This window comes from Mus caroli, unplaced genomic scaffold (genome assembly GCF_978045245.1).
Source record: "Mus caroli unplaced genomic scaffold, Mus_caroli_1 scaffold_3, whole genome shotgun sequence".
Lineage (NCBI taxonomy): Eukaryota > Metazoa > Chordata > Mammalia > Rodentia > Muridae > Mus > Mus caroli.
The window spans coordinates 30,782,824-30,805,048 of NW_028227258.1; the positions used below are offsets into that span (position 1 = coordinate 30,782,824).

A 22,225-nucleotide genomic window follows, 5' to 3' on the forward strand; every position below is an offset into this window, starting at 1 on the left:
AGTTTTTGGTTTGCTTTATTTTGAGACAGAATCTCACGTAAGGCAGCTTAGCCTCCCACTTGTTACGTAGTCAAGGATGACCTTGAACTCTTGACTCTCCTGATGCACCTTGAGAGTGCTGGAATTTCGGGCCTGAGCCTGTACTCTGGCTTTATACCATGCTGGGGGGAGGAGTCTTAAGATGTCACGCTTGCTCGACAAGCACCAGGAGCTACATTCTTAGCTCAGGAAGGTATTTTTAAAAAGTAGTTTTGGGGTCAGTTTGGGAATGAAGGCAGAAGACTGAAGAGTAACCTTTCCCATCCTGCAGTCTTGCTGCCTAGGGCAGATCTTTGGATACACAGGTTCTGCCATGAGAGGCTGTTGCCATGACGCAGGTGGTAAAAAGGCACCCACTAGACAAGAGCCAGGGCAAATGAATGGGCCCAGGGAAGGTTGCTATGGGAGAAAACACCTTGGTCAAGGCTCAAAGGCTCACTAGAGTTTTAGGGTAATAGGATTGACCAAGTACGGGGATGGGGTAGTGGGATGGGGAGGTCTGTGGCTCAGTCAGGGAGCAGAGTGTGAAAGCAAGAGGAGAGAAGGCTTCCTGCTCCCTTCTTCCTCTCAGGGACGTCTAAAAGCATTTGTGTCACCATTGGCATATCTATGCCTTTCTCCCTCAAAGAATATTCTTTTGCGGAAATGAGCACCTTTCTGGTAGTTGCTGCTGCACTGTTTCTTCGGCAGACACTGAGGGGTTGTTTATCATATGAAGGAGAGAATAAATGAATGAAGTGGGCTCAGTGTTCACGGAGCTAACAAACCTGCCTTCAGCTGAAACTTCAGAATCACCAGAAAAAAAACAAAACAAAACACAAATTAGACACCTCTTCCAACTTCAAAGTGCCTGCTCCATTTTTAGGCTGTGCCACGAGTTCCTGTTTCCTGTCTGAGGACATCTTGGGCTCAGGGCACAGATGACGAATGTGTCCCCAGTATCCTGGATGGGTGAGCAGCTCAAGTTACCTGTCTCACGTCCCCGCTCCTGGACACCCTGATGATTCATCAGTTACAAATGCCCCCACCAATAATAGGACTTCCGGGATCTTTTATTTACACAAGTATTGTATGTGATATTTTAAGCAGTAGGAAAAAAATATGTCGTTTCTAAGAAAAGAAGTAAATCTCACACAAAATGTTTCCTGGCTATTCTAACCTACATCCCTACCACCACCCCAAATCACCTTCATTTAAATTGTCTTAACTCTGTTAAAGTGAGCTTATTATATATATTTTCCTATCTTTACTGCTGCTATTTGCAGTCACTGGGATTTTCTTCTAGGCTAATCATTCCAAATACTTTTCTTACATAGCTGATGCTGGCAGCTTTGTCAATCTTGTGATTCCTAGTATTAATGGTTGGAAAAATTAACCATTGCTATTGAAACTTCATTTGCTCTCTTTTCTTTTTCAACTAAATTATAAGGTCCTTGAAAATGTAAAATACTCTTGGCATCTTTCATTCCCTTTCTATTATAAATAGTGCTAGGCACATGGTAAGACTTTGGTAAGCATGCGCCCAGTGGAGGATTGTTTACCTAGTCTGCTCTTCCGAGATCTTGTGCTCTGTTATAGTAATGGTACAGCTTTCTTTGTCTTTGATATCAGTTGCTATTTTTGATATAATGATTCACCTACATCTAATAGAATGCTATATATATGCTTCAATTTGTTGCCTTCGAACATTTAGGAGGAATGAAGGTTGTCACAGGACAAAGGAGTTATCAATCTTGTCTAAACATGGTGTATCTGTAGACATTACTCCAGGACTGGGACTAAAACACTACTTCCTGTGTGGAGTCAAAGAGTTGGCCTAAGACATCCTGACAGGAGTGGGCTTATGTATTGAAACTGTAGCTGAGGGTTGAGGGAGAAGTGGTATCCATTCAAGGCCAGCGTAGGCTATATAGCAAGTCCCAGACCAGCCTGGGCTGTGGATCATAATCTTGTCTCAAAAACAAACAAACAAACAAACAAAAAAACAAAAAAACAAAGAACAAACCAATGAAGCCAACTTCCTTTGCAGGCAAATGCTCTGCATCAGTCGCTGACATCTGGGAGAAGCTCTGAAAGTATAACTTACACAATCATGACTCAATTCCTCGCTTCTCCCTTCTTCCCCCATCTCTCTTCGATTCTCCCCTGTATCATTCTGGGATCTTACAAGGTTGCCTAGGCTAGCCTTCAGCTCATGATTCATGATCCTCTGATAACAGTCTCTTGAAAAGCTAGGGTTGTGCATGTAGCACAATTTTGTTGAAGACATTTTTCTTTCATTGTGTGTGTATCTATCTGCACACTGTAGATGTGTGTGTGCCCTGGCACATACACATTCAACCACGTATATGGCTATAGACGTCAGAGGTCATGCGCTCTCCATATTATTTTTTTTGAGGCAAGATCTCTCTCTGATCCTGAAGCTCACTGTTTTGGGTGTTTTGGGTAGACTGGCTGGCCACAAGCCCTGAGGAATTCATCTCTGCTTACCCTTAGTGTTGGGCTTACAGATGCGTGTCTATGTTGGGGTGTTGGGGGTCCCAGCATGAGTTTTTCATCTGTATAGCCAGTCTTTTACTCACTGGACCATCTCACCAGCCCTGAGAGGGAAATTTCTTAGAAAGAGCCCCTACCCAGGGATGATTTCTTCAACATTTGCAGCACATAATCATTTATGAGAGTCCTTTGTGGTCGTTGCACATACATTTTCAAATATGTAAAATAAAATTTCGTAGTATAATTTCAAATGACCAAAGATTACTAATCTTAGAAAGAGTAGGTAGAGTATCATTGAGTGTTTTATGTCTGCTTGTGCACACATGTAGAAACTTCTCATATGTATACATACAAAGAAAATTTAAAATTTAAGCTTAATGAGTAATTTTTTATATGATTGTGTACATTGGGGGGGGTGGTTTTGTTTAAAACAGGGCCAATACTGTAGCACAGGTTAGCCTTGAATTTACAGCTATCCTGTCTCAGCCTCTCGAGTGCTGGAATTACAGTACCAGCATGCACCACCCTGCCTGGAATTCTTTATACTGTACTTTTCAAGAACCCCATAAAGAACACATGCTGGTGTTATAATCATAAAACAAGCTAGAAGCGAATGTCCACTCTTCTGCCCAGAAGCCAACAAGGGTTGTTCAGTTCTACTTGCTTCATTACATTATGGAACAACCCTAGAGTTGGCTGTGGTCAGCTGTTCTCAAAGAAGCAAGTCCTTAACTACTGACTTCCGGGGTCTCGGCTTCCTCATCTATAAAGTGAGAAAAATCACAGTCACGTTAGACAGGCTTAACCGGGTACACATAAAGCGCAATAAGTTACTGCAGTATTTAGATGGATTGCCAGGAACTTCTCAACGATATTTATATTTGCTTGGCTATTTCTAGAACTGGCAGCCTATCCTGTTTCATAATAATGGGGATAGCTAGCATCTGTTGGTCACACAACACCAAATGAAGTGACCCCGTGTTATCTGCGTTATCTTACTCAATCTTCACAACAGGCCCAAAAGGACTTTTAATCCCCGTTTTTCCTCCTGGGAAACTGGGACACAGGGAGGTCACGTGATCTGGCCAGAGTTACACAGCTTGCCAGTCTCGCAGAAAGGACTTTATCCCAGGTCTGTCCAACTCAGAAGTTCCCGTTCTATCTTCAGTAACATACGGCTTTACCCTTAGCAAGAAACTTTCCTCCCAATACAAACATTCAAAGAGCAAGGTTGCCAAAAGATTAGCTTCCTTTCAACAACTTCCCCATGGCCAAATGACAAAGGAAGATTAATACTGCACCAGCGAGGCGAGGGTTTATATTTTGTCAAGTACCTGTCCTGAAGGTCCCTAAGAAAACTTACTGTCATGTTGAAGACTTGACTTCTATATTATGAAAAACTGCTGGGTCCTGGACATCTTCCAGACTTTGCAAATGCTTCCAAAATTTAAATCACCTTTCCTCCCAAACTTGCCTCCTTCTGTTCTGTGCTGGCAACACCATCACTCCTTCCACGGTGCGAGCCTTCGCCCCTCCCCCAGGGCAGGAGGCAGGCTATGCTGCGTTTACCTCTAACATGTCTCTGCTCTGTTCCCACTGATGTGGTCACATCAGTCCAAGTTCAAACGCTTTCTTGTCCTACGTGACTACAGCTGGGTTCCAAGCGGGTCTTCTTCCTTTTAGAATCTAACCCCCAATCTCTCCCATGGCACTGTCAAAAATCCGTTTTCTGGAAAGCAGACTTAAGCATGTGATTTCCTTGTTTGACAATCTTCTCCGCGTTTTTGCCTCCCAGAGGATGAATGCCTTGGCATGGCATGCATCATTAACACTAAAGCCCTGGGCTTCGTTTCCAGCCTCGCCTGCTGTCTCTCAGACCTATTCCCTGCATGGTTCCTATATTAAACTCCTTGAAGACTCTCACTTATTGTAAGTTCCCACACTATTATTTGAATGATTTATTTTCCATGCAGGCAAAATATATATTAATGAGAAAGTATAGAAGTGATACTGATGAATACTTGTGATGTTAGAGCACAGTTTATTGCTATTAGTTATTGGAAGATAATTTTGTAATTATATTTACGTACAGAGAACTTAACAGTGTACACTGTAACCCAGTTTAGTCGCAAGTTCTCTAGCCTTTGCCTTTGCCAGCTTGGTAACTCAAGCTACAGACTTAGGACTCAGGACATTGCCTCCCTAGTGGTGTCTGATCTCACTGTATTTGTCATTGTGATTGGTCCTAATAGCTTCCACCAGCTTAGCCAGAGCACCATTGTCTTCCAAGTTAACCTATGTGAAAGCAACAGAGGTATATGTCTTCCTGTAGAACCAGGCACCCCAGCCTGGCCTTTCCCTCCATGTTGCCGTAGGGGATCACCATCTTTCAGTACAGGGCAGGCAGGAAAACCTCCTGCTCAATGGAGTTTACATCATGGGCAATCACCACCAGCTGAGCCTTCTTGTTCTCCACCAAGGTGGTATTGACCCCCTGCTAGGAGGATGGACATCCCCTTTGCCAGTAGCTTTCTTCTGAGCACGGGCCAGTAGCCTTTGCTTCTTCTCCTGTTCTGTCTCTGGCCTGTACTTGTGGGCAAGCTTAAGCAGCTGAGTAGCTGTCTGCCTTCCAGTGCCTATGTGAACTGGTTAATGGCAGGAGGTGCTTTGAGCCGGTTATAGAGGATGGCTCTTTGCCACTGCAGCCTGATGTAGCAGGACCACTTGATGAAGCGTGTTAGATCTCTTTTGGACTGGATGTCCTGCCCAATGCTGAAGTTCTTGGGCCTTTTCTCAAACAAAGGTTTGACTACCTCTTTGGTCTCCTGTTTCTTCACGAAGGTGGGGGCTGGGGCCAAGTTCTTCCCCTTGGCCTTCTTTGGGCATCTTCTTTGGCTTGAAAAGAGAGAGCCATAGGTATTATTTTTAAGGTGTATATTTGACCTAAAATTTAAGTTCCTCTCCCTTTAGCATTGGGTTTCTAAAAGCCTGATCCTTGAGCCCTATGCATGTATTAGATGTTACTCTGGGAAGACAGTCAATTTGCTAAGTCCACTGATGAAGAAACACCATTTCATCCAGCTGAAACTGGGCTGTAGACGGCCTTGCAAAGGCAAATCTAATTGAAAGCACAAGTAGGAAGTGGATGGCCAAGTAAGAACATTGCATTTGAGTTCCCAGTCAATTGTGGCATGTCCTTAACACCTCAAATTGTAGTGAAGCTCACATTATTGTTCTTTTTAGCAGTACTTATTTCCACTACCTCCAATGTTAATATCTTTTGTTTTGGGAATTAGACCCAGGGGCTCCGTCCTGCTAGGCAAACACTCTACCACTGGTTCACATCTCCAGAGCTGTTCTAGTTTTATTTTGAGACAAGCTCTCACTAGGTTATCCAGACTGGCTTTGAACTCACTATAGCACAGGTAAGCCTATAAGCTGCCACACCTTCCAAGTAGCTGGGATTGTAAATGTATGCCAGCAGGTCCAGCTTCTTTGATGGTTTTGAGAAGGTGTTCTTTAAATGCTGGCATCTCAGCCCTTCCTGGGGCTGTCCCAGTGAAAAGCCTTCACTTTGTTCATCCCTTACACTTGGGGATGGATGGATCACTTCCAGGAGGCACGGATTTCTTTGTCCACCACTGATTTTCACTGCAAGACTGGCCAGCTTGAAGTTATTGCGCTCCTGTGGCCTGCTGCTGCCAGGGAGGAGTGTAAGCTACAAACAGAAGGTTGCTTGTTGACATTACGTATTTCTTGTTCATCCTGCTCACCCCAGTGACATTCTAAAGTCAGGCAACTAAATAAGAATTAGGCTTAGAGGCTCTGGGTCCAAATCAAACTTGACTCTGTGAGCTAATATTGCTTTTCTTCCCTATTTTTTCCCTTTGCCCTCTGGGTCTAATTGCTCCGTGTTTACAGTGTATGCAAACATGTTTCTCATTAGTGTTTATTTACTGCCACAGGAATCTCTCTGAATGCTAATCTTAGCGGAGATGCTTTTCTCAAAATCAACCCAGATCACATTGGGTTTTATCGTGTAAATTATGAAGGAGGGACGTGGGATTGGATAGCTGAGGCTCTCTCCTCAAACCACACGGTAAGGCACAGCATGATTAATGAACAATTGTCATTTTGTTGCAAGAACAGCATTTTCGCAATACTAATTTTTTTCCTCAATGCTCTTTGCTTTGAGAATCATGGCGTCCCTGTTTCTTCTTTCAGAGATTCTCCGATGCTGACCGGTCAAGTTTTATTGATGATGCTTTTGCTTTGGCAAGGTATGTTTTAAACTAAGATTGGGTCACTCAAAACACCCTGAGTTTTCCCATATGTCTTTAGAATTAATTACAATCACATTTGACTTCTTAATTGAAAACATCCAAATGTCTGTATTTTAAGCATTATTGGTTTTTTGTTTTTTGGGTTTTTTTTGCTCATTTCCTTTTTAAATTCATACGAGCCTAATGACAAATACTGATGTTAACTATTCATAGAATACCTTCCCATCCCAACCCCCTTCTCTGTTAGAACTGAGTATGAGTTACTCCAGATCAGGGTCTTTGACTTCATTAGTGATGTTTGAAAGGGATCAGAGTGTACCTTGAGCTGATAAGATGACTCAAAGGATAAAGGTGGCCTCTGCCAAGTCTGCTGACCTGAGTTCTAGCCCAGGACCCACATGACAGGAGGAGAGACATAATTCCAATATACTGTCCTCTTACCTCCACGTGTGTACAGTGGCAGGCCCATCCCCCTCAAAAAAAAAACACAAAAAAACAAAAAAAACCAAGTGAAATATAAATGACATAGTTTTAAAATATACCTTCAGAATTTGATTTAACAAATGCATAGTGTATTTCAGTTTTGTGAGCCCACACTTACTACTAGATATTTTGAACTAGAATTGTCAGTTCTTATCTAGGTTATTAGGACAAGAACAAGCCATGGTAAGCTAGCATTGGCTAGCATTCAGACACCATTTTAGAGATTTGACTTTTTTTCTTCTTCATGACCTGAGAGTAACCCGAACTTAGAGAAAGAGAAGCAATCTAGATTAGGGAGTAGAGGAACAGTGACCATGGCTTCTCGACTTTTTCAGGTCCCCTGACCCTAATAATTATTTATTAAGTTTCTGATCCTCTGCAGGAGCTACATACTCAGCTGATTATTGGTATCAAAGTTTTTCAGAAGCTTTGCACCCTGCTAACATGAGAGTAGATAGATGCTAATTCCTTTGGAAGCATCTTCTGGGTTCTTCCTGGGCTAAGCATTAATTTTTCACTCTGTGTCTTTTCCAACAGTACTGTATTGTCATTGCTTATTAGTATCCATACTGCCCAAGAAACACTCTTATGAGGATGGGCATCTGAACCCCACTCAGGAGAACGTGTGACTGTTAGAGATGTTGTCCAATAGCTACTAGCCAAGCATAGAGATAGCTGGTTGGCTAGGATAACAAGGAGAAACATTTCACGTGAACTCCTTAGATAACTTATGGGAAGTCAAAAGATGCCATCAGTCTTCCCAGGGTTAAATTCCAAGGGTTAGCCCTTCTTCCATGGGCTTTGAGCTTGACTAACATCCTGGTTCTGTAGAAGCTGGAGCAAGCCTCCTTCCTCACCACTGCCTGGGTCAATCTCCTTATAGAAGATTGGAGATGACTTCAGAAGACTATTGTAAGGATCAGGGAGAAGATAGGTACATGGAACCTCAAAGATGATTTTTCGTACAAGTTCCTATCAAATTCTGTCACTTGATCGAAATATATGCCCCTTAGATTTTTAACAGCAAAGATGTGTCTTCCAAAGCTCTTCTGCAGTGCTCCCTGTACCTTACGGGGCGATGTAGAGATGTGTGATTTAGGGCTGAGCCTTCAGTCTCCATTTATGCTCAGGAACTTGAGCATCCATGTCTTCCTCAGTCACCACTCTTCACCACAGAGAGATGAGACTAGCATTTTCTTGGATATCAACATTCAAAATACAAGCTGTTTTTCTATTCGATTTTTTTCTCAAGTACTCCTGTACTAAACTTAAAAAAAAATACTTTTCCATAAATTTTTGTAGAATTGACTACTATGGATGGTATCATGGTATCATGGTGGTATCAGTTGAGTCTCAACAGTTGAGTCTCAACAATGAATGCAATTTCTTTTCTTTCCTTTTTTAGTATTTATTTTATTATTTTTATTTGTGTGCGTTTGTGTGGGTACACTCACATATGTGTGGGGACACACAGAGGTCAGAATTGGGCATTGGATCCCCAGAGCTAGAATTCTAAGCAGCTCTGAGGCCACTGAGGGGGGGAGTTGAGAACTGTGGTCTCCTGTAAGAACACAAAGTGCACTTAACTAATAAGCCATCTCTCTAGCTCCGAAGTACAGTTTTTTAATTACTTAGCAGAGGAATTCTCACGAGCATGAAATGCTAGGGTCACCACACTGGTCCTTTCAGTTGAAAGTCTGGTTTTCAATTAATTGTCTTATTTATTTTCTCTCTCAGAGCTCAACTTCTGAATTATAAAATAGCTCTGAACTTGACCATGTATCTCCAATCAGAAGAGGATTTCCTACCATGGGAGAGAGTCATTTCATCTGTAAGCTACATCATTAGCATGTTTGAAGATGACAGAGAGCTGTACCCCATGATAGAGGTGACGTTAATGTTATTAGTATACCACAAATGTAAATGTTTCGTCGATTGGGGTGGCTCCTAGGGGAAGGACCTCTTGGGGAATCTCTATCCACCACATGAAATTAAGAGATGAGGTCATGACTGGTCATTGCAGATGGGTTGTGTGATCTTTTGCACTTTAAAATATTTAGTATTTGTGTTTCTGTATGTCTCCAAAAGGTATCAATTTTAATATCAAAATGACTATAAGACTATTTTATTTAAAAATTTAACACATTATAAATTAGAAGACGCTTTGAAATGGATTTACCTGCTAAGTTTAATTTATTTTAACAAAATACAGCAAAGTAAAAAATTATATTACCTCCACATTGATATTTTTGTTTTATTTTTCATCTCTACTTACCTTTTCTCTGTCATTTCCATAGCACTTTGGCAAGCTGCTTGCAATTTTAAACAAATTCTTTTTCTTTCTTTCTTTTTTTTTAAGATTTATTTATTTATTATATGTAAGTACACTGTAGCTGTCTTCAGGCACACCAGAAGAGGGCATCAGATCTCATTACGGGTGGTTGTGAGCCACCATGTGGTTGCTGGGATTTGAACTTCGGACCTTCTGTAGAGCAGTCGGGTGCTCTTACCCACTGAGCCATCTCACCAGCCCCCAAATTCTTTTTCTAAGCACTGATCCAAACCTCTCAGGTCTAGTAGGGGAAAGATTACAAGGGGGGCTCTTTATTGACAGGAGATTCAGAGACGTAGCAAGTTCTTACTCATGGTGTCCTGTGCTTCTCTTTCAGACGTACTTTCAAGGCCAAGTGAAGCGCGTTGCAGATTTGCTGGGATGGCAGGATACCGGAAGCCACATCACAAAGTTATTTCTTACCTTTTAAAAACTAATATTCACTTAACATTTGTGTATTTGTGTTTTAAGACATAGCGAACATTTGCTGAGGCCCTGGCTCTGTGCTTGTTTGTTTTTGAAGGTTACTCCGGGCCTCTATCTTAGGATTCGCATGCAAGATGGGAGACAGAGAAGCCTTGGGCAACGCTTCCCAGTTATTTGAGTCCTGGCTGAAAGGGAGCACAAGGTGACTACTTGTGTTGTTTGCCTGTGGAGAAGATTTGAAACAAAGTGTGAATAAATACAGAAAATGCCTTTGTTTCTTCTTGCAGTATTCCGGTAAACCTCAGGCTGCTTGTGTACCGCTATGGAATGCAGAATTCTGGCAATGAGGCAGCGTGGAACTATACCCTAGAGCAGTATCAGAAAACATCGCTTGCCCAAGAGAAAGAAAAACTGCTCTATGGGTTAGCTTCAGTGAAGGATGTTAAACTCTTGGCAAGGTAAACTGTTCGCGGTTTGCTGTTTGCTTTGTGGTCCTGGGGATTAAATACAACCAATGCTTTGTCCATACCAGGCAAGCCTTTAAGCATTACTATGTATACTTTTGTGTAATTTATTTTTTCATTTCTTTCTTTTTGTTTGTTTGTTTTCCAGATAGGGTCTCACAGGATGGCCCTGTAGGTTAACCTTAAGGCCATCTCCCTGTTTCTGCTTTCCACGAGGCCTGACATGTTTTAATGTGTAATTTAAAATACATTTGAGGAACTGGAGAGATGGCTCAGCTGTTAGGAACACTTGGCTGTTCTTCCAGAGGATCCCAGTTCAACTCCCAGCACCCACATGGTGACTCACACCTACATAACTACCACAGGAGTTCATGGCCTCTTTTGGCTTCTATGAACACCAGGCTCTAAAGTGGTGCACAGATACGTACACATAAAATCATAATAATAAAAGATTAAATAACTAAAGTAAAATTGGTTTAGATTAAATAAAGAACATGACCATCTTGACATTTGTCAAAACATTATGCTAGGCGGCATGGTGCTAATTATATGCGTTAAAGAATTTAGTAACTACTTAGCATGCTTTAGCAAGACCTGGATGCAGGTGCAGGAGAAGATTGCACAACAAAGAAAAACGAATTGCCTTCAGGGCCCACGGTATCAGTATAGTTTCTAGAATTTCGGTGGCTTAGTGTGTCAAAATGTTTCCTAAGACATTCCTTGAGAAAGACAAGTTGTACCCCCTTATCGTATCTGCTGTAGAAAGTGGTTTGAGTGGTTAATGATTTTTGTAATCTACTTGTGAGTTTGAAGCAATATATTTTAGACCTTGAGTGATGACCATAACCAAGTGAGGTTTGGCAGCAAGTTTGGGGTGAAGTGAGGGGTTCTCTGGAACTCCTTGCTTCTCCGAGCATGTGATAAACGTGCTGTATTTCACGCGAAACCAGGTTTATGCGTACATCTACAAGTGCCTAAAAGGGTAGCCACCTCAGCTTTCTATCTGACTGGGACTAAAAAGTCAGTACAATGAGGAACCACAGATGCTGGCTGGTTTTGTCTGCAAGTCTGTTTTTTAAATAAATTGTTAAACCCTAGTTTATGGAGTCTATGAAAGTAAGTATCGGAGAGTTTTCTCACTCCCATACTTTCCTTTTATACAAAGGAGGCACACATCCTTTTGTAGTGATGGAGAGAGGGATGCTCTGTTTCTTCCTGGTCTTCCACAAGGAATTGATCTAAGTTGATCCTGGGCCAAGTCTACTGGGTTTTAACCAGTCACATTTTACCTGCTAGAATACTGTCTGTCTTCTAGAGAGGAATGCTGTGGTCACAGGCATGTCTTCTGATCATGAAGTGCTTGTGATGTATAATGCTTTAGTTTGCCCAAGGGCTTTTTCAGTATCCCTGAATATCTTTTTTAGAGGCTGAAAATAAGTCAAGGGTTCACCTACACAACCGACAAGCCAAAGCAACAAGGGTGTTCCTGAAACCAATTAATATCGTCACCTCATCTTGCCTATGAGGTACATCATCCTGTTTTGCTCCCAATCCATGCTGGGCATTGCACAATTAAATATTGATCTACAGTACTTTTCCTTGTAGAATGAAAGGAGACCATGGCATTTTCGAATGTCCCACAGAATATGAGCTTACCTTAAAACTTGAGTTTTCTTCTGTCTCATTTATGATAAATTTCTCAGGTCAAATGTCTTCCTTCTCTACTGCGGTGCCAGAGCACCCAAGAAAACAACTTAAAGTGAGGAAAGATTAATTTTGACTCATGGCTTAAAGATCTGAGTTCACATTCCAATACTCTCAGTCCTGACAGAAGGCAAAAACATCACAGTAGAGGAGTCAGGAGAAGGAAGGCTGTTCATCACGTGTCAGCCAAGAAACAGGGAGAAACAGAGAAGGAAGCAGAGACAACATATGCCCCTCAAAGTGATCTACTCCTAAGCAGGACCTCTTCACAGCCTATTGAGTTACGCATTCATCACAATGGATGAATCGACTGATGAAGATGGCACCATCATGGTGCAGATACTTTTGATACATGACCAGCTGAGGACCAGGCTTTCAACTATAGACCTTTGGGGCCATTTTACATCTAGACTCCAGCATTAAGTATGCTCAACTTTGATAAAGTATAAAATGTCAGAAAAATCTATACATTTCATTCTTTTTGGATAAGAGCTATTTCTCTCATCTACCTCACATCTCAAGTTGAACAGTAATCTTTTAAATGTATTTATTAACTCTTCTTTCCCCTAAAAATAGGAATGGTTTAAGTCAACATGCAGGAAGCCATTGAATGAGACAAGAAGATTATTAAAATGTATCTGATTATTAGCAGTAGATATTTTTGAGGAGCCTTTTTCACAGTAAACAAAACACGTGGTGACTTCAGATAGAAATAATTCTAATAGCAATATAGACTTAGAAGGTCAACTCTAGTTAACACCACAGCATAACAATTGATAAACATCTATTTGTTTTTCTTTAATTTATCCTAGATTTATTTGTATTAAACTATAATTATACCTAGATAGCTTATATTAGCAAGCAAAGTTTAAGTTTTGTTCCATAGAATAAGACCTTAAGTTTTTCTTTACATATACTTTTTAAAAATTAAGTAAATAAGTAATTCAGTAATTAAGTAAGTTCTTGTATTCAATAATTAGTCTTTATCAGAGCAGTTGTTCAAATTTAGTTTGTTTTGATATTTCTAAAATGACTTAAGTTTTAAATTAATTGAATTTTCAATAACCATTTTAATATTTGATATTAGCTAAATTTAAATTATTAGATTTAGGTGTTTGTATTTCAGTACTCACCAAAACTAGAGGTTATTCTTTTTTAATTATTTATTTAATGTATATGAGTACACTGTAGCTGTCTTCAGACACACCAGAGGGCATCAGATACCATTACAGATGGTTATATCCACCATGTAGTTGCTGGGAATTGAACTCAGGACCTTTGGAAGAGCAGTCAGTGCCCTTAACCACCGAGCCATCTCTCTAGCCCTGAGGTTATTTTTTAAGAACAGTTAAATACGCTGATATGAGGTCCGTAACACGCATACACTTCCAGGTCTGGCTTCATTCAGAGATGATGCATCTATCCCTCAAGAAACTGGAGGCCCCAGGGAGTTTAGAGGTCATGTGGGGTGGGGGGTGGGGGAATCCACGTGGAGATGGGGTGGGGAGGAGGGATGTAGAGCAGACAAAGGGTGGATGGGGGGTGGGGAATGGAATATGGAGTGTTAAAAATAAATTAAAAATAAAATTAAATTAAAAAACAAAACAAAACAAACAAAACCCATCTTTCCCCAGTTGCCATATTTAACTCACTCTGTCAGCTGACACCTCAAGAATTGAATTGCTGGGATGAAAGCTGGGAAAACTTTAAGCAACAGTCAATTCAAAGTTCACTTTGAAGCCATTTTCTTCTTGCCTTCTCTTAGGTATCTGGAAATGCTCAAAGACCCCAATATTATTAAAACTCAGGATGTATTTACCGTCATCCGCTACATCTCCTACAACAGCTATGGGAAGACCATGGCCTGGAATTGGATACAACTCAACTGGGACTATCTGGTCAGCAGGTGAGATGATCAGATAACAGCCTCTTGTCCTCCTTGTTTGACACACCTTACAGGTGCCATTTTTTTTGTCTTGGCTGTGCTTTCTCTGACCTCTGTACCACACCAAAGTGGCATATTGCCACACTACTGTTCTTCTGGGTGTGTTCATTTAGGCACAATTCATTTTTCTTTCTTTCTGTTTTTTTAATTAGATTTTTTTTCATTTACATTTCAAATGCTATCCCAAAAGTCCCCTATACTCTCCCCCAGCCAGGTAACCCAATCACAAAAGAAGTCACTTGGTATGAACAATTGATTTTTCTTAAAGTTACTGCTTCTAGTTGATTCACAGGATTCTGAGATCTGGAGAGAAAGAACTAAATTGCACTATTTTTTGTTTAATTAAAATGAGTTAATATGGGGCTGGAGAGATGGCTCAGTGGATAAGGGCACTAGCTACTCTTCCAGAAAATCCGGGTTCAATTCCTAGCACCGACATGGCAGCTCACAACTGTTTGTAACTCCAGCTTCAGGGAATATGACACCCTCACACAGACACGCATGAAGGTAAAACACAAGTGCACATAAAAACTGTAATAATAAATGAATTCATATAATTCTCCACACTATACCATTGCATAGCAAAATGTCAGATAGGTGTTTAGTTCTCAGCTACTATTTGCTGAAAACTAGATGAAAATTCCTGGAGTTGAGCTCCGAGAAGAGCCCTATGTCCCCAGAACTTTCATCTCCCTTGACCAGATAATAAACTCTAAGTATTCTGAATATTTTTAAAAAGAGAACTACATTTTTTTTAGGCGATAGTACTTTGGGAGGTGGGGTGGGTGGAGACTTGGTCTAGTCACCTCTGTGTGTGTGTGTCATATGCGTGGTGTGTGTGTTTGTGTGTGTGTGTGCACTTGCGCGCATGTGCACGCTCCTGTCCATGGTTTACCTGTTTGTAATTACTTCCGTGAAAGACTTGGTTTAAACTGAGCAAACCTATTCAACAAGCACATGCCATCTGAGCATGTGAGTTAATCTTGGGCGAGGAGCACTTTCTGTTTATAAAGATGGGTTACCTACTATATGTTCTCAGTTACCGGAAAGACTCCGAGTCTATATATGGTGCAAGAAACTTATATAAATAAAACACAATGTTTACTATTAAATTATTGTGAAAAGATAAAAATATCTTGTGTTTATTATATAACTTAACAATTAATAAGTAGAAAAAGACCTTATAGAGACCATAAACATCTGGCTTTAGAGTAAACATGTTAGATCTTATAAACTAAGCCTTTTTCCAAGGGCAGTGAATTGATTGCCCATTGTCAGAGCTATGCCCATAAGCCTTGCCCGAGGCTTTCAATATTTCTTCATCATGGGCTGCTCTAACATTCATGAGATATTATTGCAGATGGTCCCAACACACAAACATCATACAGTAGCCACATGTCTGTTACACAAAAGGCATCATTAATTATGTTTGGTTTGAAGAAATAGAATTTCCCTATGAAAAATTATAAAAGACAAGTTAAATAGAAATGAGCCAAATTTTATTCAAATATTTCCAAACTTCTAAATGCTTTCCAAATTTTGGATTGAGTGCTGTTTCTGCCTGTGTTTCTGAACAATTTATTTTTAGCCTCAAATACATAATCTGTTTTCCTACTAAGCTTTATGACTGCTGTTTGCCAGATCATTGCTGTGTTCTCCCGTTTAAGCACAAAGCTCTAGTCTCTATGGGAAATGACTCTTCACCCTGTGTCTCCTCAACCCTTAGGTAAAACTCTGAGGACCAGTGAGCTTAGTAGGGCAGCAGTGAGGTTTGATCAAATTTGATGTTAGTTTGTCCCAGATGAAAAAATTCATTAATTTTGACATAATGAACATGGCATAAATATCTCAAGAAAATTTAATAAGCGCATTATTATAAGTTTTGAGTATATCAAAATAATTTCTATATGATCTAATATTATGTTTACACTTATTAAGTCAAAGCAGACGATCTCACCTAAGTTTTTCAAGCCATTTAAGATATACTTGAATTCTCACTGTAGTTTTAGCTACTTTGAAAAAGACATAGAATGCTTCTGCACTTCCTACGATATTGGGCCCTTGAGATGAACATAATTTGTTGGAGCGTTGGTAGTGTTTATACAAGTATTTGCAGTTTTTATTAGATGCATTTGTTGCTAACTCCCAAATACTTCTCTTAGTTTTTAGTTTATAAGACTCAAACAAGAATAATAATGCAGAAATTATAGGCCATTTGAAAAACTATGACTTGCAATTAGCAGCTGTTCATGGGACTCGTAGACTCTCACTGCAGCAACAAACACATTTTGCCTTTTAAAAATTCCCGTCTTCCTCTTACAACACCAATATGTATACTCTTCAGAAACTGCGGGCGATAATAGTGTTTAAGTAATCTATAAAATGGAATTGGTCAGAAATAACTTCTGTCATCAGATCGGTGTCTATTCTTGAGTCGTTTCTCTATGAATGCTTATTAGATACACATGGAATCACGCTAGCCACATGTTTTTTTTTTATTTTTAATATTTTTATTACATATTTTCCTCAATTACATTTCCAATGTTATCCCAAAAGTCCCCCATAGCGCCCCCCACTTCCCTACCCACCCATTCCCATTCTTTTGGCCCTGGCATTCCCCTATATTGGGGCATATAAAGTTTGCAAGTCCAATGGGCCTCTCTTTCCATTGATGGCCGACTAGACCATCTTTCAATACATATGCAGCTAGAGACAAGAGCTCCGGGGTTCTGGTTAGTACATCATGTTGTTCCAACAATAGGGTTGCAGATCCCTTTAGCTCCTTGGGTACTTTCTCTAGCTTCTCCATAGGGAGCCCTGTGATACATCCAATAGCTGACTGTGAACATCCACTCCTGTGTTTGCTAGGCCCCGGCATCGTCTCACAAGAGACAGCTATATTTGGGTCCTTTCAGCAAAATCTTGCTAGTGTATGCAATGGTGTCAGTGTTTAGAAGCTGCTTATGGGATGGATCCCTGGATACGGCAGTCTCTAAATGGTCCATCCTTTCATCACAGCTACGAACTTTGTCTCTGTAACTCCTTCACTGGGTGTTTTGTTCCCAATTCTAAGAAGGGGCACAGTGTCCACACTTTGGTCTTCATTCTTCTTGAGTTTCATGCGTTTAGCAAATTGTATCTCATATCTTGGGTATCCTAAGTTTTGGGCTAATATCCACTTATCAGTGAATACATATTGTGTGAGTTCTTTTGTGATTGTGTTACTTCACTCAAGATGATGCCCTCCAGGTCCATCCATTTGGCTAGGAATTTCATAAATTCATTCTTTTTAATAGCTGAGTAGTACTCCATTGTGTAAATGTACCATAATTTCTGTATCCATTCCTCTGTTGAGGGACATCTGGGTTCTTTCCAGCTTCTGGCTATTATAAATAGGGCTGCTATGAACATAGTGGAGCATGTGTCCTTTTTACCGGTTGGGACATCTTCTGGATATATGCCCAGGAGAGGTATTGCTGGATCCTCCGGTAGTACTATGTCCAATTTTCTGAGGAACTGCCAAACTGATTTCCAGAGTGGTTGTACAAGCTTGCAATCCCACCAACAATGAAGGAGTGTTCCTCTTTCTCCACATCCTCGCCAGCATCTGCTGTCACCTGAATTTTTGATCTTAGCCATTCTGACTGGTGTGAGGTGGAATCTCAGGGTTGTTTTGATTTGCTTTTCCCTGATGATTAAGGATGTTGAACATTTTTTCAGGTGCTTCTCTGCCATTCGGTATTCCTCAGGTGAGAATTCTTTGTTCAGTTCTGAGCCCCATTTTTTAATGGGGTTATTTGACTTTCTGGAGTCCACCTTCTTGAGTTCTTTATATATATTGGATATTAGTCCCTTATCTGATTTAGGATAGGTGAAGATCCTTTCCCAATCTGTTGGTGGTTTTTTTGTCTTATTGATGGTGTCTTTAGCCTTGCAGAAGCTTTGCAGTTTCATGAGGTCCCACTTGTCAATTCTCGATCTTACAGCACAAGCCATTACTGTTCGATTCAGGAATTTTTCCCCTGTGCCCATATCGTCAAGGCTTTTCCCCACTTTCTCCTCTATAAGTTTCAGTGTCTCTGGTTTTATGTGAAGTTCCTTGATCCACTTAGACTTGACCTTAGTACAAGGAGATAGGAATGGATCGATTCGCATTCTTCTACATGTTAACAACCAGTTGTGCCAGCACTATTTGTTGAAACTGCTGTCTTTCTTCCACTGGATGTTTTTAGCTCCCTTGTCGAAGATCAAGTGACCGTAGGTGTGTGGGTTCATTTCTGGGTCTTCAATTCTATTCCATTGGTCTATTTGTCTGTCACTATACCAGTACCATGCAGTTTTTATCACAATTGCTTAAGCTTTAGGTCCGGCATGGTGATTCCACCAGAGGTTCTTTTATCCTTGAGAAGAGTTTTTGCTATCCTAGGTTTTTTGTTATTCCAGATGAATTTGCAGATTGCACTTTCTAATTCGTTGAAGAATTGAGTTGGAATTTTGATGGGGATTGCATTGAATCTGTAGATTGCTTTTGGCAAGATAGCCATTTTTACAATGTTGATCCTGCCAATCCATGAGCATGGGAGATCTTTCCATCTTCTGAGATCTTCTATAATTTCTTTCTTCAGAGACTTGAAGTTTTTATCATACAGATCTTTCACTTCCTTAGTTAGAGTCACGCCAAGATATTTAATATTATTTGTGACTATTGAGAAGGGTGTTGTTTCCCTAATTTCTTTCTCAGCCTGTTTATTCTTTGTGTAGAGAAAGGCCATTGATTTGTTTGAGTTAATTTTATATCCAGCTACTTCACCGAAGCTGTTTATCAGGCTTAGGAGTTCTCTGGTGGAATTTTTAGGGTCACTTATATATACTATCATATCATCTGCAAAGAGTGATATTTTGACTTCATCTTTTCCAATTTGTATCCCTTTGATCTCCTTTTGTTGTCGAATTGCTCTGGCTAGGACTTCAAGTACAATGTTGAATAGGTATGGAGAAAGTGGACAGCCTTGTCTAGTCCCTGATTTTAGAGGGATTGCTTCAAGCTTCTCACCATTTACTTTGATGTTGGCTACTGGTTTGCTGTAGATTGCTTTTATCATGTTTAGGTATGGGCCTTGAATTCCTGATCTTTCCAAGACTTTTATCATGAATGGGTGTTGGATCTTGTCAAATGCTTTTTCCGCATCTAACGAGATGACCATGTGGTTTTTGTCTTTGAGTTTGTTTATATACTGGATTACGTTGATGGATTTCCGTATATTGAACCATCCTTGCATCCCTGGGATGAAACCTACTTGGTCAGGATGGATGATTGTTTTGATGTGTTCTTGGATTCGGTTAGCAAGAACTTTATTGAGGATTTTTGCATCAATATTCATAAGGGATATTGGTCTGAAGTTTTCTATCTTAGTTGGGTCTTTTTGTGGTTTAGGTATCAGAGTAATTGTGGCTTCATAGAATGAGTTGGGTAGAGTACCTTCTGTTTCTATTTTGTGGAATAGTTTGTGAAGAACTGGGATTAGGTCTTCTTTGAAGGTCTGATAGAACTCTGCACTAAACCCATCTGGTCCTGGGCTTTTTTTAGTTGGGAGACTTTTAATGACTGCTTCTATTTCTTTGGAGGATATAGGGCTGTTTAGATCATTAACCTGATCTTGATTCAACTTTGGTACCTGGTATCTGTCTAGGAACTTCTCCATTTCATCCAGGTTCTCCAGTTTTGTTGAGTATAGCCTTTGGTAGAAGGATCTGATGGTGTTTTGGATGTCTTCAGGATCTGTTGTTATGTCTCCTTTTTCATTTCTGATTTTGTTAATTAGGATGCTTTCCCTGTGCCCTCTAATGAGTCTGGCTAAGGGTTTATCTATCTTGTTGATTTTCTCAAAGAACCAGCTCCTTGATTGGTTGATTCTTTGAATAGTTCTTCTTGTTTCCACTTGGTTGATTTCGCCCCTGAGTTTGATTATTTCCTGCCGTCTACTCCTCTTGGGTGAATTTGTTTCCTTTTGTTCTAGTGCTTTTAGGTATGTTGTCAAGCTGCTAATGTGTGCTCTCTCTAGTTTCCTTTTGGAGGCACTCAGAGCTATGAGTTTTCCTCTTAGAAATGCTTTCATTGTGTCCCATAAGTTTGGGTATGTTGTGGCTTCATTTTCATTGAACTCTAAAAGTCCTTAATTTCTTTCTTTATTCCTTCCTTGACCAAGGTATCATTGAGAAGAGTGTTGTTCAGTTTCCACGTGAAGGTTGGCTTTCTATTATTTATTTTGTTATTGAAGATCAGCCTTAGTCCATGGTGATCTGATAGGATGCATGGGACAATTTCAATATTTTTGTATCTGTTGAGGCCTGTTTTGTGACCAATTATGTGGTCAATTTTGGAGAAGGTACCATGAGGTGCTGAGAAGAAGGTATATCCTTTTGTTTTAGGATAGAATGTTCTGTAGATATTTGCCAGATCCATTTGATTCATAACTTCTGTTAGTTTCACTGTGTCCCTGTTTAGTTTCTGTTTCCATGATCTGTCCATTGGTGAAAGTGGTGTGTTGAAGTCTCCCACTATTATTGTATGAGGTGCAATGTGTGCTTTGAGATTTACTAAAGTTTCTTTAATGAATGTGGCTGCCTTTGTATTTGGAGCATAGATATTCAGGATTGATAGTTCCTCTTGGAGGATTTTACCTTTGATGAGTATGAAGTGTCCCTCCCTGTCTTTTTTAATGACTTTGGGTTGGAAGTCAATCTTATCAGATATTAGAATGGCTACTCCAGCTTGTTTCTTCATACCATTTGCTTGGAAAATTGTTTTCCAGCCTTTCATTCTGAGGTAGTGTCTATCTTTTTCTCTGAGATGAGTTTCCTGTAAGCAGCAAAATGTTGGGTCTTGTTTGAGTAGCCAGTTTGTTAATCTATGTCTTTTTATCAGGGAGTTGAGTCCATTGATATTAAGAGATATTAAGGAAAAGTAATTGTTGTTTCCTGTTATTTTTGTTGTTAAAGTTGGCATTCTGTTCTTGTGGCTGTCTTCTTTTAGGTTTGTTGAGGGATTACCTTCTTGTAGTTTCTAGGGCGTGGTTCCTGTCCTTGTATTGTTTTTTTTTCTGTTATTATCCTTTGAAGGGCTGGATTCGTGGAGAGATAATGTGTGAATTTGGTTTTGTCGTGGAATACTTTGGTTTCTCCATCTATGTTAATTGAGAGTTTGGCTGGGTATAGTAGCCTGGGCTGGAATTTGTGTTCTTTTAGTGTCTGTATAACATCCGTCCAGGATTTTCTGGCTTTCATAGTCTCTGGTAAAAAATCTGGTGTAATTCTGATAGGCTTGCCTTTATATGTTACTTGGCCTTTTTCTCTTACTGCTTTTAGTATTCTATCTTTATTTAGAGCATTTGTTGTTCTGATTATTATGTGTCGGGAGGTATTTCTTTTCTGGTCCAGTCTATTTGGAGTTCTGTAGGCTTCTTGTATGTTCATGGGCATCTCTTTCTTTAGATTTGTGAAGTTTTCTTCTATAATTTTGTTGAAGATGTTTGCTGGTCCTTTGAGTTGAAAATCTTCATTCTCATCCACTCCTATTATCCGTAGGTTTGGTCTTCTCATTGTGTCCTGTATTTCTTGGATGTTTTGAGTTAGGATCTTTTTGCATTTTACATTTTCCTTGATTGTTGTGCCGATGTTCTCTATGGAATCTTCTGCACCTGAGATTCTCTCTTTCATCTCTTGTATTCTGTTGCTGATGCTGGTATCTATGGTTCCAGATTTCTTTCCTAGGGTTTCTATCTCCAGTGTTGCCTCATTTTGGGTTTTCTTTATTGTGTCTACTTCCCTTTTTAGGTCTAGTATGCTTTTGTTCATTTCCATCACCTGTTTGGATGTGTTTTCCTGTTTTTCTGTAAGGACTTCTACCTGTTTGATTAGGTTATCCTGTTTTTCTTTAAGGATTTGTAACTCTTTAGCAGTGTTCTCCTGCAATTCTTTAAGGGATTTTTGTGCTTCCTCTTTATTGTCTTCTACCTGTTTACCAGTGTTCCTTTGTATTTCTTTAAGTGTGTTA

General features: G+C 40.0%; 1 protein-coding gene across 1 annotated transcript in view; it reads left to right on the forward strand.

Annotated features, from left to right (window-relative positions):
• Nucleotides 1-22,225, forward strand: part of Enpep (glutamyl aminopeptidase) — a 71,902-nt gene that overhangs the window by 43,951 nt on the left and 5,726 nt on the right. Inside the window, exons 12-18 of the mRNA XM_021157699.3 lie at nucleotides 6,501-6,634; nucleotides 6,760-6,815; nucleotides 9,039-9,189; nucleotides 9,971-10,044; nucleotides 10,157-10,261; nucleotides 10,347-10,517; nucleotides 13,993-14,133. Of these exons, the coding sequence (XP_021013358.1) occupies nucleotides 6,501-6,634; nucleotides 6,760-6,815; nucleotides 9,039-9,189; nucleotides 9,971-10,044; nucleotides 10,157-10,261; nucleotides 10,347-10,517; nucleotides 13,993-14,133 (832 nt within the window). The remainder of the gene's footprint in view (nucleotides 1-6,500; nucleotides 6,635-6,759; nucleotides 6,816-9,038; nucleotides 9,190-9,970; nucleotides 10,045-10,156; nucleotides 10,262-10,346; nucleotides 10,518-13,992; nucleotides 14,134-22,225) is intronic.